This window comes from Rutilus rutilus (genome assembly GCF_951802725.1).
Source record: "Rutilus rutilus genome assembly, chromosome: 12".
Lineage (NCBI taxonomy): Eukaryota > Metazoa > Chordata > Actinopteri > Cypriniformes > Leuciscidae > Rutilus > Rutilus rutilus.
Window position 1 is genome coordinate 40,028,448 of NC_140217.1, and position 21,995 is coordinate 40,050,442.

At 37.2% G+C, this 21,995-nt stretch overlaps 1 protein-coding gene across 7 annotated transcripts in view; it reads right to left on the reverse strand.

The window, feature by feature from the left end:
* tox2 (TOX high mobility group box family member 2) overlaps positions 1 to 19,883 on the reverse strand; it is a 125,344-nt gene extending 105,461 nt beyond the window's left edge. For 4 of the 7 annotated variants that reach the window (XM_084425685.1, XM_084425688.1, XM_084425684.1 and 1 more), the window contains exon 1: positions 19,685 to 19,883. In XM_084425685.1, coding sequence (XP_084281811.1) covers positions 19,685 to 19,786 — 102 coding nt within the window. In that variant the 5' untranslated portion in view covers positions 19,787 to 19,883. The remainder of the gene's footprint in view (positions 1 to 19,684) is intronic. The other 3 variants (XM_084425686.1, XM_084425687.1, XM_084425689.1) reach the window with 3 other exon arrangements.
* Between the last annotated feature and the right edge of the window lie 2,112 nt (positions 19,884 to 21,995).

A 21,995-nucleotide genomic window follows, 5' to 3' on the forward strand; every position in this document is an offset into this window, starting at 1 on the left:
GAGATGCACATTCGGACGGGACTAAAATCACAGAGAAGCTCTGGTAATTATTACTTTACCCCTCCTCTCCATGTTACACTAGTCCCGTCCGAATAGGGCTTAAGGCTGAGGATTTTTACAAGGCAGCTGTCTGACTCCGAGATGGCGAACGGGAACATGGTTTGTGTAACATTAGCAACACATTATTAGCTGTTTGATAACGTAGTCAAGCCAAAGGCTAATCAGATCAATTACAGTCCGTTGCCATTAGAGAGTGATACATAAAACGCATTAATATTCTGATAATTCACTCTTCCTCTTCTTCTTCTCAGTCAGAACATTTATGGCTGAATTAAACCAATATTGCCATCATGTAGCGTTTACAGAGCGAGTGGATCAGGTCTGAGCCGGTGTGAGTGAGTGGAGGCGGAGACTAATTTGCATATTCATGATTCACATATACTAAGTGAACCAATGGTGTCGAGTTACATTCAAGCTATTTTAAGGCATAAAAAAATCACAATTAAAACATTTAAATATGTCAGTTTTAATGGATAAAATGATTAACTTCAGAGGATTTCAACCTATTTCAATATATTGACAGAATCTGCAATATACTTTTAAGTATGAACAAGTTTAGAGACGTACAAATCTGTGCAAATCCCCAGTAATTGCCATTTTCATTGCAGAATTGTGAGCGCAACTCATTTATTAGTAAATGATGCAACTCTGTCAGAGAAAGACCTTTTATTTTACTGAGAAATTAAATCCAGATGTGACTTAAGACTTTAAAAGTCACTCACACTCTGAATTTAATTATCTTCAAAGCTGAAATATACGTGAAACATTGCCATTGCTAAAGCTTAACATGTGTTTCATTCATCATATTGTCAAATCAAGCCAAATTCATTAAACAAATGTGACGCTGTTAAAAATAATGTTAACACTCTACAATACGCTCTCATTTGCTAACATTGAACTTGCAATGAGCATTTATTTATGTTCGTTAATAAAAAATACAATTGTTCGTTGTTTGTTCAGGTTAGTTCACAGTGCACTTAAAATGTTTTATTAAATGTTGAAATTAACATTAACTAACATTACTAAATAGAGGTATTGTTCATTGTTAGTTCATGTTAACTAATGAGGCCTTATTGTAATGTTTTACCAAAATGGTTCATTGATTCAATAATAAATTTAACCTTGTCCTAAACCACAAACAAATCTCTTAAGTCGTAACAGGATCCTAAAATTGCACCTATATGTGTTCCGTATGAATATTAATGAGATGATGTAATAGCCATTTACAAGCTGGAGCAAACCAAGTCCTCTCAGACTCGAGGGGGGGGGGTCACAGAAAGAAAGCATCGGTATTTGACAGCGAACCGCTTCGGGAAGAGTTCAGGAGCGAGTGGGCCGATCCGGGCTCTTAAAATTCCTGAGGTTTATCTGAAAACAGAGATACGGCCATCATGCTCTTGTTTTTAGAACAAGGCCTCTGTTTTTCCCTGACTTGGCTCTTTCCATTCACTCGTGGTACGGAGGGCCTCTGGGCCGTGTTTATTTGCACATGTCTGTCATACGATTTTCTCATGTTAAGATGAGGCATTTGCACTAATGCTACGATATGACCCCGGAGAGACACACCGGACCGCTCGTTTTAACCAAATAATCAGGCAGCGAAAGAAATGATATTTACCCGAGTTGTGAGTTTGACTGAAATTGATAAGACGAAAATACTGAAAAATATCAGATCAAATCAGAATCTTGCAGAATGGTGGACCTCAGATGGATAAATGCAAGTTAAATGCAACGCCAGCAACGCCAAGGTCATGGGTTCGATTCCTAGTAAATGCATGAACTGAATGCAATGTAAGTTGCATTGGATGAAAGCATCTGACAAATGCATAAATTATGCACTTTATCTCATATATTTTGGCCAAGATTATGCAAAAAAGACCTACATTAAATGCAAAGATAAACATGCCATGGAACGCATGAACTGATAAAGTGTATGTCTTGAATGCAATGTGAGTCGCTTTGGATAAAAGTGTGTGCAAAAGTAATATAAAGTAATAGTGCATTTTGTGCAATGGCTACCAAGAGCATGCAAACATAATTCACAATTTTCCTACTCGTGTCATGTTAATCATATAAGCACATATTTGCTTACTTTTGTACAATAAACAGTTCTGGTGGTCACTTGTAAAGTCTGAGTCACGAAGCAAAACTGCTGTAGGAAACGCTGGTTTATGCATCACTATAAATAAACGTTTTTTTTGCCTAAACTCGCTTTTTTTCCGCAAGCTTGCTTCATAGTTTCCAGCAAAAATCTGGCACTGGGAAAGGCAAAGCCTCATTAAGAGTTTATATCCCGACCACAATATCAATAGCATGGATAAAAAAGGGACAGAAAGATTACAGTAAGACCCGGCTTACGGCGGCGAACGGCTCGTGCCTTTGAAATGTCAAGAGGAAGGAGGAGGTGAACTCATCACGAAACTCATTTAAACACTCGTGCAATACAAATATTCTGTTGCGCTTTCGCCCCGCAGGTATATTTAAAACATAAACGCTGTACGTCTCTCTCCTTCTGTGAAATGGAAGTGCGCAGAACATTCCAGACTATCAAACGACCGGTGCGACGATTTCCACATGCGAGCTTAGTCGGGCAAAAATATCCCGAAAACAGGAGCCGTTTGGATAATCTGTGACTCTCACGCCTCCTCCTCTGTTGCCTAATCTCCAACGACAGCAGGCGAACAAATTAGGAAGCTTTCAAAAAGAATGCCTGCTTAAAAAATAATTAAGAAAATATTTTTAAAACAAAGTTGGTCGGAAGAATAAAAAAAAAACACTGCCTGGCTTTGCTGATTAGCTGTCTTTAAAAACTTCCATTATGAAAGCGTTAAGATTCTGCCAGTATCCGCCTGACGACGAGGAGGACCCGGTTGAGACCAGCTGCGTCTTCATTTTCACTCGCCACTTATAATCTGAAGTTTACCCTCCGCCGTAACCAACAAAAACAAACAGTTTCTCCCGTTCTCCCCTCGGGTCAGAGCAAACGCTGCACTGTATAAAACGCCTGCGAAACTCATGGGCTTTTCACTCCTGCTGTTTCAAATAATTGCAAACACGCGTCCAACAGCGACTGTAGTCCTGAACGTACAGTAACTAGTGCTGCTGACGTAACTAACCCTGGGTTTAATATCTGAGTGAGATGAAAACCTGCAGTTATTCTCGAGCGCGCTACACACGCGTCCCCTCCGGATCTGCAGGTAATTAGCTCGACTAAACTATTACAAATCAAACACGCACTGACTCTGGTTCACCGGCCCCGGGGCTCTTCATCCTGAGGCCGGCGCTGCTGTAATCTACCGGCCCCGAAACCATACGGCCCACAGGGGAGAAAATCACACAGATAATCTGTTCAACAGCTCAATTGTTTCTCCAAGATTACATGGAGAGCCAATAGACACTTCTTTTGCTTTTGCATCTCCGGCTTAGATAAGATTTCCAGAGTTTAAGATCTCAAAAATGTCTCGCCGTCAAGTCACATTTATTTCTGAGGCACTTCAAACAATGCAGAAATAAAGCAAAATTATTGAAATTACTTCAAGTTGCTCTACAAAACTATAGTTATTATTCAGCTCAATTCAGTGCTTTTGCCAAGATTAAGAGTGCAATTAAATCCAATATGAAGTCAATATTTCTCAGCGATATACTCTTACTGCACAGCGGCTATTTTCTCATTTATTTACTTGTATTGTTTCTCATTAACCTCATTAACCACTTTAACATCTGAATTTTGTGTGTTTTTCTGAGAAATTAGGAAATTAGATTTGGCATGATAAAGTGTGCAATCAAATTCGAAATTAATTACAATATTTTCATCAAATTCACAAAGACAACTATTTTCTCATTCATCCATTTGTATTATACCTCTAATTTCAGGAGGAATTTGAGTGAAAATATGTGAAAACTACATTGAGCTTCACAATGCAAACTTCTTCAACATCTCAGGTGTTTCTTGTAGACAGATATGAGTTGGACAATGTCTCAAACAGTGCTCAGATTCACCCAGATAAAGTGTGCCCACACTCTTTTAAAGCACCACACTCTTAATGCATGACAATTATATCCTCATTTATCTATTTTCATTACGTGTTAGATATTTCTCCTGAAATTAGAGTGTGTAAAAACTCCTGAGCGGAGAAAGAGCAACCGGTGAGCAGCAAAACAAGCTCATATTTAAACACTGCAAATCCAGCTCCTGTTTGTTCCTAATTCAATTTATTCTCTTATTAAATCTTTATAATCCATAATGTCTGCGTTTCCAGCGGCGTTTCTCTGGCTCAGACCTTTTCCTAAATGCTTCCTACCTTCCGCCGAATGAGTGAAACGACACCAAATTGCTTTTCCAACATGCAGTCGGCTTGATAAAGACAGCCGTCAGTTCCTCTGCCATACTTTCTTTATGGTCTATGTGATTACGAACTGCAACCCACACTCTCTTCCAATCTGTCACGCAGCCATACACTCGGCCAGAGAGAGAGAGAGAGAGGGCGAGAGAGAGAGAGAGAGAGAGAGAGAGAGAGAGAGAGAGAGAGAGAGAGAGAGAGAGAGAGCGACAGAGAGAGAGAGAGAGAGAGAGAGAGAGCGACAGAGAGAGAGAGAGAGAGAGAGAGAGAGAGAGAGAGAGAGAGAGAGAGAGAGAGAGAGAGAGAGAGAGAGAGAGAGAGAGAGAGAGAGAGAGAGAGAGAGAGAGAGAGAGACAGGCCAGATTCCAGTGTCTTTGTGTCAAAGATTAGGAGCTGGAATGAAGAACTCACTGTTTGCTCTGGGATCGTACATTATCCCAACTACAACAACACAAAACATTCCTCATCAGTTCACGCACACATCCCGCGGGACCGTTTCATGCTCATATTCTCAACTTCGTCTCAGAAGCTTCTCCTAAAATAATCACAAACCAATTTTCACTCAGAATTTGCTTGTAAAATTCACAAATAACTTCAAAGAAACGAACGTGAAATGTTATTTACGAGTGCAGTATTGAGCTCAGACCGAGATCGACAGATCCGCGCACACTCCTAAACACTCTTCTGAAACTCTGAAGGAGACTTTAGAAGACGCCGTAATTCGATGCATTTCGGAGTGAAACAGGATATTTAACGAGAATTGATTGGATCGGGAAAAGTGGGCGTTACATACCAGAAAGGGGCGGGACTTGTGACATCAGCTGAGAAGGAAAGTTGTTGAGGAGATTTGGCACATTTTATTGAATTATAAATATGCAATATTTTGCGATATTAATGCGCAAAATAAATCCACCGAAAGGTATTAAATAGACATTTTAATTTCATGTAGAATTTAAAGGGACATTTCACCCAAAATTTATATTAATATAAATATGTATGATGACATTGTGATATATATATATAGCCTATATATATTAAATAAACAGAATCCTTTTTAATTTAATGAGGGACGTTTCACCCAGATATTAACATTCTGTCATCATTTAATCACTCCAAACCTGTCAGATATGAAATGTCTGTGGTTTTCGTTGTTAGTTTGATTGTTTGTCCATGCAATGGAAGTCAATGGCCTCCAATGGTGTTTGGTTCCCACGTCCTTCAAAATATCTTCTTTTGTCTTTTGCAGAAGAAAGAAAGTCATACAAGTGTGGAACGACATGAGGGGGAGTAAATGATGAATTTATTTTTATCTTTATTATGGGGTGACTTATCCCTTTAACCAAGTCTCCACTTGCTCTCAATTGAGTCAAATTGCTTAGTAAGAAAAACAATTATTAAAAGTCTCATTTGTGTTTTTTCTTTCAAGGCCTTGAAGCCACTTGAAAGGCGTTCAACCCTGGTTTAGATATTAAATGATCAAGAGCAGACGTACCTGAATAAAAGCATGTGATAAGAGTCGGACACGGGTGAAGAGAGACAGTCACAGGTCGAGAGGCGAAACACGCTCAACTAAATAACACGCTCACGTCTGCATGTTAATTACACTGGAAACGCTGCGTTTCTATTCGTGTGACTGTACGACACAGGTCGAAGCTTCCGGTTCTGACGAGTATGAGAGATGCTGGAGGAGTTTCATTGTGAATTTCATAACTCTGATATTGCTGATTGTTGAAACCATTTATTGAGCATAGATGTGAACTGACATGGTTGTATAGTTCATGAATGCTTTGAAACACAGACCTAAGACTGGTCTCACACTTAGCCGATTACTGCAGGAATGAAGGAACTTAAGTGTAAAAAAGTTTACTGTAAACCAAAATATATATTTTACAAAACTCTAAAATTAAAGCCACATCTAACCCTCTGGTACTGTCCGCATGTCAGTCAAAAATAACCACAAGTTTATTTAAGATTTTGTATTTTTATGGGATTTTATGGTAATAAATTATAGTTATGCAGTAGTTATAATCCATTTATTCACTTTTTGAGCATGACCCTGAAAATGTAATTATTATATAAATACTTAAATTTACTTAAATACTTAAATTATTTACATAAATAAATAAATAAAAAGAAAAAAGAAAGTTGCGCTCTTCTTTTCTTCCCTATAGTGCCGTATATCTGATTGAAGCGCTTCTAGAACAAGAACAAATGTGGGCGGGGCTTGATTTTGTCTGTGAGGAATTGATTGGATGGTTGTGGTTTGCTATTGGCTGATCTCATGTGAGTGACAGGTTATAGCCCCGCCCACATCATCAGAGAAGAGAAGAGGAAGTTATTCTGATTCAAGATTATTAACACAATAATGATGTGCACGGATCCATCATTTAGAATAAAAACTGCAATATTAAACATAAAAAAGTAAAATGGTCATTGTTTTGATTTCTTGAGGCTCTCCGTGTCCCTCAGGTGTCGTGATCGACTCCAGCAGTGTTTGCTCAGGACACGCCACAGGACACTGAGACACTGCTTGTGTTTGCCCAGTCTCTCTCTCTCTCTCTCTCTCTCTCCTCTCTCTCTCTCTCTCTCTCTCTCTCTCTCTCTCTCTCTCTCTCTCTCTCTGTCTCTCTCTCTCTCTCTCTCTCTCTCTCTCTCTCTGTCTCTCTCTCTCTCTCTCTCTCTCTCTCTCCATAAAGCTGCTGCATTCCAGCACATACGCCGTATTTATTTACCTCATGTCCTCTCGTTAAACAGAATCAACTGTCTTTTACATTCAGTTCTTAGAGTCATCATGTGTGGAGCAGAAACACACACAACATCTGCACTCGTATCTGCTCATGTGCGGGGCATATTTCACACTAAAATCAATAAAGAGGAATAAGTGATTGCATTCTGCTTATAGAAGATGACTAGCAAGAGCAAGTAGCTAATCAAAGTAGGCAATTAAAAAAAAGAGACAATTAATATATGTAATTAGTATGTATATGTAATACATATATATATATATATATTCTTTATGTATACTGTATATATATAATTAAATAATAAATACATTTAATATACATATATCTAAATAATTAAATATTTTAATTAATGTAATAATAATATACTGTATATACATAGTATATATGAATACATACATTTATATTATCATATAAATACCACAACAAATATTAAAATGACATATATTTATATATAGGCTATTTAATATAATAACATTATTATATAATTATTATATTAAGTTAAATATGTTACTATTTGTATCATTTATAAAATAATTATATGTATATATATATATATATATATTAAAATATATACTATTAATATTTAAAATTAAAATTAAATAAATACATACATTTATATATAAATACTACTTCAAATACCAAAATGACGTATTTATATAATAAAAATGTATGTATTTTTTTATTTTAATATATAAATAATAATATATTTTAATCAATAATATATATATATATAATAATCCATATAATAATTGTATAAGATATTATATAATTTATATAATTATTATATGAATTAAAATACATTATTTTATACTATAATGTATATATATATATATATATAAATTGCTACAGTAATGCTTCAATATTATTATTTTTGTGTGTGTCTTGGGAATATGACCTTGACATGTAATTGGTGGGATTCACAAAGTCATGAGGCTGAATGTAATACGGGAAGACACACATAAACAAACACCAGTGACTCTCTGCCTCAAATCCCACAGGGAAAAGGTAGTTGGTCACAGCCGAGTTCATCCTGCAACTTCTGTGTTATTTTCTCCGTTAGCGATTCGCTTTAGCTTCTCTTCAGCTCAGACACAGGTGGACCCGTCGGCCTGTCAAACCGGCACATAATCAGAGTCGAAACAATATCAGCAACTTCCAGGCCTTGTCAAAGTTTCCTGCGTTTACAGCTCATAAAAAACTCCCACGAAATGTGTTTCTGCAGCCCGGCCCCCGCGCCCGCGCTCTTCCTCGGCCCTCGCCGGTGCTTAATGAGAGAATATCACACCGTCAAGATGCAAACGCCATGCATACTCAACATTTACCTCGTATACTTCATTTATATGCATTCATTTTATTCTGAATGATTCATCAGTGCATATTATTCCATGTTTGACTTAAAAAAATGCTATTTTTGCAAGCCAATATTCAGATCTATTTTGATCAGAATACGCACTTTTTAAAACCAATTCTCACTCAGAAATTTGTGAATGGCATTTCAAGGCAGTTTTGACTTTACCCTCCTCACAACTACAAGATTTCACGTTATTAGAATTATTTTTTATTTTTTTTGCACTGTTCACATCTATTGGACCCTCATTATCAATGGCGCAATATAATCCTGCAGATTTAGCAAGTGCCTTATGCTTTCATAACTCATTTGCAAGCCGGACGAAGTGCTTTCAGTAAGATGAGCTCGAATGCTTTCACTAAAACTTTTTTCTGTGGGTCTCTGTAGAAAGCCGCAGATGAGCGAGGTGACAGGTCCACAATGAAGCCGAAGCCGAGTCCGCTAAAAATAATCAGTGAGTGCTTTCATTGTATTTATGTAACACTTCCTTTAAAAACCCCCACAGCAGGACGGCAGAACACCTCCAAAGAAACAACACTAGTTAGTCATTGAGAAACGCTCGAGTTAGAGACAAAAACAGACCCTCGGTTTACTTTTTGAATACATGCTCCTGGGCCTAAATACGAATGCTTTTTAGTAGTGCTTGATATTCCAAAAACAAAATCATCAAAACGACTTTCCTGACTTCAGCGAAATGCAACATACAGACACTTTTCACCATGCAATCAAGTCCTAATGGGTGAAATCAATAGCCATATATGCTGCATTTTCACCTAAAGAAGCGCCAGCTCGAAACCCTTTGATCATGCACACGATCTTTGCATAAAGGTCACGTTTACTGACATAAAACAAGAAAAGAAAATCAGCCGGATCTGCCTCAAACCGGCGTCTGATGTCAATAACATCCGGATGGGGTTCATGCAGGAAATCAACTGTATCTGACCGACAGAAACAACAGCAAAATAAATGCACCGCTCAGACCCGATTCAGCTCGGAAATCGTCGCGCAAACGAAATCCAAAATTGTCTGCGCTCACATGTGCATCAGGGGTTAAAACACTTCCTGACCAAAAAGAGACAAACTGAAAACCACACACACGTGGGTGACAAAGAAACTGTGCGAATTCTGCGATGCCATCCTGTTTGGTTTAGGTTCAGCTGCCACAAAGATATTTCCTATTTCAAACGTGCACAAGCAGCCATTTTATGACATTTTATGATAAAACAATCGGAGCGTTTTAATTTAGCATGCATCTGTACCGTACAGCACGTTAAGAGTTAAACAGCAAGGCTCTTGTTCTCTTATTCTGAACGACATCCGTCGGCTTTGAGTCCTGAACCACGCCGAGTGCACTAGAACAATAAACTTCTGTCTTTCACAGTGACGATCAGAGTGTGGAACATCTGGCGGCGGGACTCATTTTTGGGTCTCCAAACCGCTGACTGACAATTATGGTCGGCTGAGAAATAATGCATCTCCAGTCCTGTAAAACAGCGCATGAATGAACGCGCTAGAGTCAAAGCAAAAAATTATTCAGAGACATATTGTTTCACTAGTGTGTGCAGGACACTATAGTTCATTAATGTAAGTGAGGAGAGCAAAATAAAGTAAATTGTGACATATTATCCCCAATAATTCTTCATACAGCGACTACCAGTAAAAATGTGTGACCAAATATTATTCAGACACTTTGACCTGATCATGTTTTGCTGAAGTGTTTTGTCTTTAATTGCTAATGCTCTTTTTACACACAGACTGAACACAATGAAGCATTGCTTGGTGATTGGTTGAGCTAAACTGGTATTATCTAATTGTGTAGTTAAATTTAACAGCTGACAGATATTCAACATAATTCATGTGTGAGACAGTCTAACAGAAGGACGGACAAAACCAGTCAAATATCAACTGAGTTCTGCACATATTTTCTATAGTGAATGAACTGTGATAATGTGAGGAACGTTGAAGGTGTCTGAATATATTCTGTATATGAGCACATGTTTTGGGGGTGCAGCTACACCACATCCTGAGAGGGGGTTCTCGGGTGGACCCGTGCGCCACAGCGTACCACTGTTCCTGTAAGGCGCTGACGGGTCGGAAACACATGCCCCACATCAAGCACTGACAGGTTCTGATCAAAGTGCCCTGAAGCCCTGTGGGGGATCTGAATTAATGTCTTCCAGTTTGGTCGTATTTTTCGTCGGTTCATCGTGAGGTCATATTACGACAACGCCACTGCTTTTAAAATGGCCAGTCAATTCTAATGCAGATTAATTGATGTGTTCTATAGAACTCTAGGGTTCTTGACCCAATTTTTAAAAAGCCCAAAAGTCTCCATATAAATGAGAAATGTCTTACATTTTGGGGTAATTCTTTCGTGTTTAACGGGTTATTTACATTTTGTTCCAGTGACAAAGTACGTTTCATTCATAAAAATGTAATTAAAATAAAAAATGTGGTAATTAAAACTAAATGATCCCATGAATGAATTAACCGATATTTTTCGTCGGTTCATTGTGAGGTCGTATTACGACAACACCACGTAAATTCGAATCCAGATTAACTGACGTGTTCTACTAACCCTTATATAGAACTCTAGGGTTCTTGACCAATTTTAAAAGCCCAAAAAGGTTCCACATTAGGAAAAATGTCTTAAATGACTGGATAATTATTTTATATTTAATGGGTTATTCCAGTGATAAAGCTGTCTCATTCATAAAATTTAATTAAATTAAATAATTAATTAATTAAAACTAAATGATGCCATAATGGAACCTCTAAAAGGTTCTATAAATGAAGTGGCTCACGGAACCCTTTAAGATTCTATTAGAACTGGTGCTGTCAATCAAATCGATTAATCGCGATTAATCGCATCTAAGTTTGTGTTTCCATAATATATGTGTGTGTATGTATTATTATATTTATTATTTATATATTTATATATTTATTCATATAAATATATACTGTATTTATACACAAATAAAACAAACTTTTATGTTAAATGCGATTAATCGATTTGACTGATAATCGAAATCACTTTTAATTGCGTGCATTTATTTACATTTTTCTTTCCTCTAACTTTACGTTAGTTTTATTAGAACTGTTGGAATAAAATCTTCGGTAACACTTTACCATAAGATTGTATTTGTTAACATTCGTTAAGTTAACATCAACTAACAATGAACAAAACTTCTACAGCATTTATCAATCTTAGTTCATGTTAATCTCAAACGTTTACTAAAACATTTTTATTAAGATCCAGAGTTGTATAATAGCTAATGCACTGTGAACTAACCTGAACATGTTTAATAACTAATGTCAAGTCAGGTTAATACATGCTGTAAAAATATATCGTTCATGTTAGTTAATGCATTAGCTACTGTTATCAAATGAGACAGAAAGCCACTGGTACTTTAATCATTTAGTTAAATGCAAATGCTCAGTTGGTTTAATCTTTATGTACGCAGTTCAACCGATTGGTCCCCCCCAAAAAAGTGTGCAATTAATTTACAGCATAAAGCATAATATAACGCCTACACAATTTTCTCACAATTATTCTCAACTGGAAAAGAAAATCGAAAACTGTAATTCTCAGCATGCCGTATTTCTGAGTGAAACTGAACAAGACTTAATTCTCTCCATTGGGAATCGATTGGATGGTGAAAAGTGGGCGTATCATCGACAGTGGTTGAACTGGATGGAAAAGAGCAGGATTGGCGACGTCAGCTGAAATGGAAAGTCGTTTAAGAGGCAAAGCAAGTTATTGCATTTTGATGAAAGATTATGAAGGCATTCTTTCTCCTTTTATAATAACACGCACTGATAAATCATCCCCGAAAAATGCTCTTAGAAAGTACATTCTGAATCACCAAAACCACAGCAGCAGAAGAACCCTGAGACAAACTCCCGTTCACCTGAAGGGAGGATGATCATGATCACACGTCTCTAGATTCACATCATCCAGCGGGGACTGAACTCGGCCTCGGTGACGCTGGCCGTATCAGCGAGTGTCCCAGAAGTCTGTGCAGTTCTCATTCCCCCGAGGACAGGCATCGTGATTATTTACCGGCTGCATTACTGAATCAGTTGCTATTCACCATGAAGCCAGCAGACATTCAGCGTTCTCTCTCTCTCTCTCTCTCTCTCTCTCTCTCTCTCTGCCAAGGCCAATTAGTGCTCTGCTGCGCCTGCACCCCCACAGCGACTGACAGCGCTTCACAAAACGCCAGCTACATTTACTGCATTACTGCCCGAGTGTGTGACTGGGCTGCAGACGCTTTTATAGGATACAGCGTAAAAAAAAAAAAAATGCTAGGTAATTTCTGCACGGCGGTCACCTGAAGTGTTCTGCTGTTTTACTGTCAGCTAAAGCAAATGTACAGTGATTATTAACGTCCCAGGGCGTAGAAACCACTATATAACTGAGGGGTGGTAGTCAAACTAAACAGGTTTTTAAGAGGTGAGATTCTGATACCAATCTAGAGAGAGCAATATAATGCTATATAAGAAAAACTAATAGGTGTAGGATTTACTTTGAAACGATTTTCACTCAGAAATTACCAGTACATTTTTACAAAGAATTACAAAGAAAGAAACACATTAAATTAAATTTGAAATAGTAAACAGAAATATAAAGACTAAAATGGTATTTTCTTGCAAATCTTACTCCAATAATCTAATATATATATATATATATATACACACACACACATACATATACATGATACATATATACATATACATGATAATTGTATATGATCAAACACAGTATCTAAGTCGTAAATATAACAATAAAACAGATTATTGGAGTAGGTTTTACAAGAAAAATCTGTATTTTTAATTCAAAATGTTGCATTTAAGTTAATTAAAATATATATATATGTGTGTACAACTGTAATTTCACACACACATTTTTACATTTTAATATATATATATAGTAAAAATGTGTGTGAAATTACAGTTGTATATTTTTTTTTTTTTTTTGACAGCTGTCAAGTATATATATAGTAAAAATGTGTGTGTGAAATTACAGTTGATATATACAGTGAAAATAAGATACAAAAAATTGCAATGCAAACTTATTTCCACAGTAGTTTCCATTGTCTATGGATCTCCACTGTATTTCACACAAGTATTGGAGTTTTGTAACACAGTTTTGTGGTTCTGACTCATAAAGCAAAGCATTGAATAGTTCTGAAAAGGTCTCGCTCACCACAGAATGTGCACAGACGTTTTCACACCACACGTCAGTAATACACGGGCACAGCAGGTCGTGAAGAGTCTCGGTGTGAAGGCTTCGACAACACAGGTGTGGCTTACTCTCGCCAACATAACTTCACACAGAACCCGCTTTAATCGTTGCAATGGACAATGTAGGTTTAACAATGAGTCTTTTTTCGTATAAACGCCTTGACCTACACACACAACAAGTGTGCTGAAAAGCACTGGAAAGGAAAAGAAGGAACATGATTTTGAGAATTTGATCAGGTTAAGATAAAAAAAAAGCTCGTTTTAAATGTGCCGCCATACATTTGGACCCCACTATAGCAATGCAAGGTTCATTAGTTAACATTAGTTAATGTATTATCTAACATGAACTAACCATGAGCAATACATTTGTTTCAGTATTTATTCATCTTGTTTGTGCATGTTAGTTCACAGATTGCATTAACTAATGATAACAAACACAACCTTTGATTTTAATAATGCATTAGTAAATGTTGAAATAATAAATGCTTAAGAAGTATTGTTCATTCTTACAGTAGTTCATGTTAACTAATGAACGTGTTACGGTTCTATTCACCTGTTCACATTACACACACACAAATCAGGATCAGAAACACCTGATGGATGAAAATAAGAGCTGAACAACGACTGTCTCAGCGCAGCTTCTGTTAGTTCTGGATCGCCTCTTTCCACATAATTAACTTCCCGTGTACAGAACGCAGATCAGCTGGCCTGACGACTCACTTTATCTCACATCTCCATTACACTGTCGACTGTCGAGGAAAGAGGACAACTGTCATATACAGGAAAAGGTAACTGCTTCATGCAAACCGATGGGATCTTTTTAGTTTTTCATTCACTTGTTGTTTTCTCTGGTCTTGAATTGAGGTTATACAACATATAAAGAAAACATATTTGCTTCCCAGGTGTGCTGCTGTTGCATTGATTCAGCACGTGTGCGTTTAAACGCTGAATTAGTGTAAGGACAGCACACCTTTCTTTCCCACGTAAATCACACACTCCTGCCTCGGGATGAAATGCATACTTAGATACACCATATGCAACGATGCATGCACAAAAAAAGTATAATTTATGAGCGCGGCATGCACAAAGAAAATCTCTTATTTCCACTGCATTTACTGCACTGATGCATTTCGGTTAAAGTATTATTTAAGCTAAAGACAGTTGCACTCGTAGATGCGCCACTCTGCACCCGTTTCCAGTAATTGCTAGGCCTACGAGTTATTTTTAGATGGTTAAAGCAGCGAAGAACAAGCTCAAAGAGCAAGACAGAGAGAGACAGACTCTTTGAACGAACTAAATAATAAGTTAAGGCTCAGACTCGCTTTAAATGAATCAAGGTTTTCTGCCGTCACACAGCTGGTTATGTGCCACTGCCACCCACTTACAGGGATCTGATTCAGGAGCGATAACGCTTTTTTTTGGCTGCCGCTTAACATCTGAGGTGCCTTTTCTTTTGACGGCTGACACTTGGACGTACAATTGAAATTGAAAGTCAAACTTCACCAGAACTCACTGCAAAAGAAACGGCTGCAAAGATTACCATGTCGCACTCGTATTCTTCTGGACAAGACGTCTTGCCAAGTCAACATTTGCAACCCATTTGACTTCTGTAATCTGACTTATTCATAAATGCAACAAGATATTCAATGAGACAAGATTGGATGGCAATGTTATTTCAAATTGATGACTAAAAAAAAGACTATAAAGTATTCTTTTGAAAAACACACACTGGTGAATCAATCACAATAAAACCAGAAACATGCATTAAGACTTGGTAAATAGGATCGACTTGGATTTCTGATGGACTAATATTGATATGTTGAAGATCAAACTCTCTTGACATGACAACACAAGTGAGCGCTATGAATATACTTGATGATCTAAGAGTTAAAAGTAGTTGGGTTGTCTCTAACACACTGTGGTCTGCCTATCTCTGTCTGCATTAATACAGTAACACCGGTAATACAGTAACACCGGTGAAGAGGGGGAAGTGGTCCATCTTCTCTTAACCTGTCCAACTTCAATTTTAAACGCAGCGAATAAGCCCGGGGCGATGCACAAGACATAATGCATTCGACAAATATTCTCTGGGTGAAACATGCATTTATGAAGAGATGGCCTTTAGAGGAGGAATTCACAGAGCGTATGCTTAACAAACAATACACCCACTCATGAAAACGAGAGATAGAAAGTCAGTCTGCTCAAAGTGAGAATGAGTCACAGCTCAACTGAAACTTCAGCATCAAGACACCAGAAGAGATGTTCAACCCAAAATCTTGCACTTTTACATGCTTAATATCTCAAAACTAGACTGTGCACCACTGGACCAATGGGCACTTGAGTAAATACTAGCATTGCAGTTACTAGCAGCGCCGGGGCGTGTTTGCATTGGAAGTATGGATCTGGCAGGTTTGTTGCGGGGCAAATGATGACATTGGTTAATGTGTTATCGATTGCCTGGTTGTTATGGCTGTAAAGTTGCTTCCCTATTCTGAGGTGTAACTGATTGCAAACTATATGCATGAGTTTTCTGAAACGAGTTCATGAGTTCAAATCGGTTTTGGCGAATATATGAAAGGTGTCAATCGTCAACCGGTAATATTTTTATGAATTCTAAATGCAATGTTGTGAGGAAAAGAACGTAAACAAATGTGAACGACACTCGGGACAGTTGATGGGCCTTAACAATTGAAACATTCAAGACACAAAAAGGAACTTGATTTGTTATTCGCTGTGTTTTCCGTGCGTAAATCTGCGTCTTATACAGCACGCGAATAACTGACTTTAACTCTCTTTCTCGTCTTCTAGCGCTTGAGAATGCCCGTATTGGCGAGTATCCTTGTAAACATTGAAAGTAATGTCTTAAGTGAACATAAACAGTTGAGAAAGAAAATGCATGTCTATTGGATCAGTGCATTATCTTTTATATTGACAACAGCTGTCATCTGTGTCCTTAATCTTAATCAAACAACAAAAGACAAAGACAAATCACTCACTGCTCTTGACTGAATAACTTTAATATCTATGATTAATTAATACAGTGTTATTTTGCATTTGATTGCTTTTTTAAATTTCTGTACCTGTAAATTGTGAATTTTCACTGGTATCTACAATTTTGGAGTCGTAACAGCCTGTTTTTGCCTAAAATCAATGTATATAAATATATATGATTCTGCAAACCCAATGATAAAAGATGTTGGGCAACTGAAATCCTGACTTTTGTATATCAAAGGCTAAAAACTTATACGAAAATAATATTTCGATTTATTCACTTGTGAATTCTGCATATCCCTTGCTAAAAAACTCATCCAGTTTATTCTGGTTTTGGTTTCACGTACAGTACATGCACTGTTCTACGATTGACGGTTTCATACTTCACATACAAGTATGAAAAAGCTCAAGCGTGCTTCAGGAATGCAGCATGTAGCATGTTTGTGTGTTAGCGACAGGAAATGATAATCACTTATCATGGATGGCCTAGTTTTTCAGAACAGTTTCCGGTTCATGCGACAACACTGTAAACCACTTCACGCAAACTCTCAAACGTTACATATTAATGCAAGACCTCCATACATGACCTTCAATTGGGGCCTCTCAAGAATGTTGGAGAATATTGCATTATTAAAGCTGGAGCACATAAAGAGGGCCATTGTGGTGGGGAGAGCAGGCTTTCCCCCTAAAATTTTGTTTCATAATGTCCACTTGCACAGGATCATTTTTCAACGTATGGAGTTGGCTTGGATTACTCTGTTCTCCATTCGCCGGCTGATCTTTTCCATATGCTTAGAGCCACAAGCTTAACTCTGTGACACCCTACTATAAACAGCCATCAGCAAATTATGAGTTACGCTCTGTCAAGATGGCTGAATTTAAAAGCTCCATCACAGGCTGTCTTTTAACAAAAAAAATCTGAAATGCTTCTAAACAGAGTGGTTATTAAATAACAATAGGTAAAAGCCTCTGTTTCTACCATTATATAGCCAACGTGATTCATATACCACGTCATATTTTTTATAAAACATTGAGTGTTTTTTTGTTTTTGTTTTATAAATAAGAAGAAATTGATCCTTTTCACATTTATGTGTTTCTCAGAAGTCATCATAGTTGGGTAAACTTCTAAAGCGGTAAATGAGAGATGACATTAAATATATTTGTATGTTTCCATTTACTCAAATAGCAAAAGAAAAACTCCACAATAGTGTTTTCACCACTTTCAAAAGGAGGAAAGAAATAGAGAGATTGGCAGTCAGAAGAGAGAAAGATGTGAATTTGCTGTATTAGAAACACCCTCACAGCAGCATTATGTCATTTGATGCAAAGGTAGGCCTACTATAATACAAAGTATAGTGATTTACATTTAGGCTACATCCATTTAAAAAAAAAAAAAAGAATAAAAAACTTTGCAAGATTTACGATGCTGATGACAGTTAAAACGCGTCATTACAGTCTGCGATAACTAGGCTACTTCTCAACATTTGGAAGAAAAATAGTGGCGGTAAAACGAAAAATGTTACTGGGCCGCTGACTGCAGGATCAATAATTCACACAGCTGATTGGTTCCTGTATACTATAATGTGCAAATTCATGTTAAGTCTGTTTATTGGAAAATGACAGGAAATATTCACCAATATAGCCATTCTAGATGAGATTTGGTAGGGTTTAACAACGGCCGCTGAAGCTTCAGATGGTATCGCTATTGCTTGATTGACACGTGACTAAAGCCAGCGCTTAAATACGCCGATTCAGTTCTGAGTTCTATAAACAGAATATGAATTTGACAGTTTGCATAACAAGATCACGAAAGATAAAGACTACGCTGTTATGAGAACTTTCCAGTAGCCTAACACAATGAACCCAATTAAACAAAACATCGGCAAATACAACAGAAAAAAAAAGTATCATAAACTAAAACTGAATTCTATATTATAGCCTAAACGGCTGCATTACGCACATATCAAAACTCACAAAGCAAGAAGGGATCAAAATTCATTTTAATTATTCTTAATTCACGCTATGACAGATAACTGGAGTGACGTATAATCCGTATAGACAAATGAGGATCGGGGTGTAAAGTGCATCTTTAACCGACTGCTAAAATCGTATCCTAGTCAGCCTGACGCTGAATGCTAGGGCACATGCTATTTTCAGTCAGCACTAGTATCTTATACATTCAGACCCGTTATTAGTCACGCGCTCACCGGCAAAACTATAAAACTTAACACAAGGCACTGCACACATTTTCCGGTTTAAAATATGCTCTCGTGTTCTTTGCTGAAAAATCTAAATGCACTATCCACAGTCTATTTCTACTTGTTTCACAGCACAAATAAACGCATAAATCATCGTAGAAATCCCGCTTAGAAATATTAGCCCGAGTTCCCCGTAATAAATTAATAACGCGCCTAAGAAGTAATTAATTGTTCGCTACTTCTAACACGTGCAATTGCAACTACGTCACACAGGGATGCAGTTCTATCAACAAAGCAATTATGAAGCGAATTCACATCCAGACAGAAAGAAAGGAGAGCTGCATGTCTCCTATATAAGAGGAGCCGGACGGGAGATCTCCATCTTCCCTCGGGAAACAAGCTGTCTCACTGGACTTTATAATGCTTTTCATGAGCAGTGCCACATTTAGCTAATTTTGCATGAATGTGCCAGCAGTTAAAGTGATGCTACAGTGCAAGTGCACAATTCCCGAGATGCTGAAGTAAGTTTGGGATGCCCGGTCCGGAGATGCCGAGGTTTCGCGCGAATTGACAATGCGCACTGAGAACTAACACATTCACCATACTCAGCCTACACTTAGTAACATTATGTGCATGATTGCAACAGATGAAACTGTCCTGAAGTGAATGAAGCAGGTTATTTCCCATCTGGGAAAGAGAAACTGGTGCGTAAAGAAGAAGAAGGAGGAGAAGCCAACGCATGGTGGGGTAAATTACCTTGTTGCAGTGGTAATAGTCCAGAGAGGAGAGGCTGGTGTCGGTGGGTAATGTACAGGAGCCCACGCTTGTAGGAGGTGCCGGGTAAAATCTCACATCCATCGCCCGCTCCGCTAGACTGAAGGCATGGAGAGCAGCTCGCGCTTCTGTTCTCTCTCTCTCTCTCTCTCTCTCGCTCTCTCTCTCTCTCGCTCTCTCTCTCTCTATTGTTAACCCAAACAAAAAGCAACAGAACGACTGAAAGAGAAAGGGGTTGAGCCTGTGTTCATGCTCTCCTCACATCCGTTCGCGGGATTTGTTCTGTTCCATATGAAAACACGCGCGCGCGGTGATGCTCGCTGGATATTTTTGCGATTATTTACACACTTGTGTTGAGCTTGAAAACATCTCAACGCAAAATAATGGTGAAAGGTTTAAAAAAAGCGAATAATTTAAGTGCAAGTGAAAAAATATATTTTTTTTAAAAGTCGTTTTTAAGTAGCTAGGTTGGAATTATTTTTAAACAAAATATGTGTGCTTCTACAGTAAAATGTTATTAAAATTATGATATAAAAGAATTTTACATGTAAAAAGTATATATATATTACTAATATAAAAATAGCTATATTATTACATAGCACACACGATCCACTAAAATATTGTCAGTTTATTTTTACGCCAAGTTTCCACAGTTCCAACACGGTAAAAAAGAAAATAAACCTGTATATAAGTTTGAGAGAGGAGAAATCTCCTGCTTTGTGAACGTGTGCTCGTGTGGTTCACTGACTCTGACTCTGTCAGGCGACCTCTGCCGATGGGAGCGGGAAGGAAAAGAAGGAAGGAGAGATTGATGAGACACATTTGAGCTGGGACTTCATGTTGGATCACTGCTTCACAAACCTCAAAAAGTATTTGGACACTTAAAGTTGCATAAAATCTCCCCGACATAAGATAACCGAGAACATCTATAGCTATAAACATCTATACAATCAGAAATGCTCTCTGTCTGTCAATCATTTTTGCACACCTAGATAGATAGATAGATAGATAGACAGACAGACAGACAGACAGACAGACAGGTAGATAGATAGATAGATAGATAGATAGATAGATAGATAGATAGATAGATAGATAGATAGATAGATAGATAGACAGACAGACAGGTAGACAGATAGATAGATAGATAGATAGATAGATAGACAGACAGATAGATAGATAGATAGATAGATAGACAGACAGATAGACAGACAGACATAGATGGATAGATGCTAACTGGAGACAATAATATGCATTGTTTTTTACAATTTACATTCATGTTTTTATTTAATTTTAAAAAATGACTGTAAATATTCTCAATTATAGTCATGTATTTGCAGTATCTGTCTGTCTATCTATCTATCTATCTATCTGTCTGTCTGTCTGTCTGTCTGTCTGTCTATCTATCTATCTATCTATCTATCTGTCTGTCTATCTATCTATCTATCTATCTATCTGTCTACCTGTCTGTCTGTCTATCTATCTATCTATCTATCTATCTATCTATCTATCTATCTATCTATCTATCTATCTACCTGTCTGTCTGTCTGTCTGTCTGTCTGTCTATCTATCTATCTATCTATCTATCTATCTGTCTGTCTGTCTGTCTGTCTATCTATCTATATATCTATCTATCTATCTATCTATCTATCTATCTATCTATCTATCTATCTATCTATCTACCTATCTACCTGTCTATCTATCTATCTATCTGACTGACTATCTATCTATCTATCTATCTATCTATCTATCTATCTATCTATCTATCTATCTATCTATCTATCTATCTACCTGTCTGTCTGTCTGTCTATCTATCTATCTATCTATCTATCTATCTATCTATCTATCTATCTATCTATCTATCTATCTATCTATCTATCTATCTATCTATCTATCTGTCTGTCTGTCTGTCTGTCTGTCTGTCTATCTATATATCTACCTGTCTATCTATCTATCTATCTATCTATCTATCTATCTATCTATCTATCTATCTATCTATCTATCTATCTATCTATCTATCTATCTATCTGTCTGTCTGTCTGTCTGTCTGTCTGTCTATCTATCTATCTACCTGTCTATCTATCTATCTATCTATCTATCTATCTATCTATCTATCTATCTATCTACCTGTCTGTCTGTCTATCTATCTATCTATCTATCTATCTATCTATCTATCTATCTATCTATCTATCTATCTATCTATCTACCTGTCTGTCTGTCTGTCTGTCTATCTATCTATCTATCTGTTTATCTATCTATCTATCTATCTATCTATCTATCTATCTATCTATCTGTC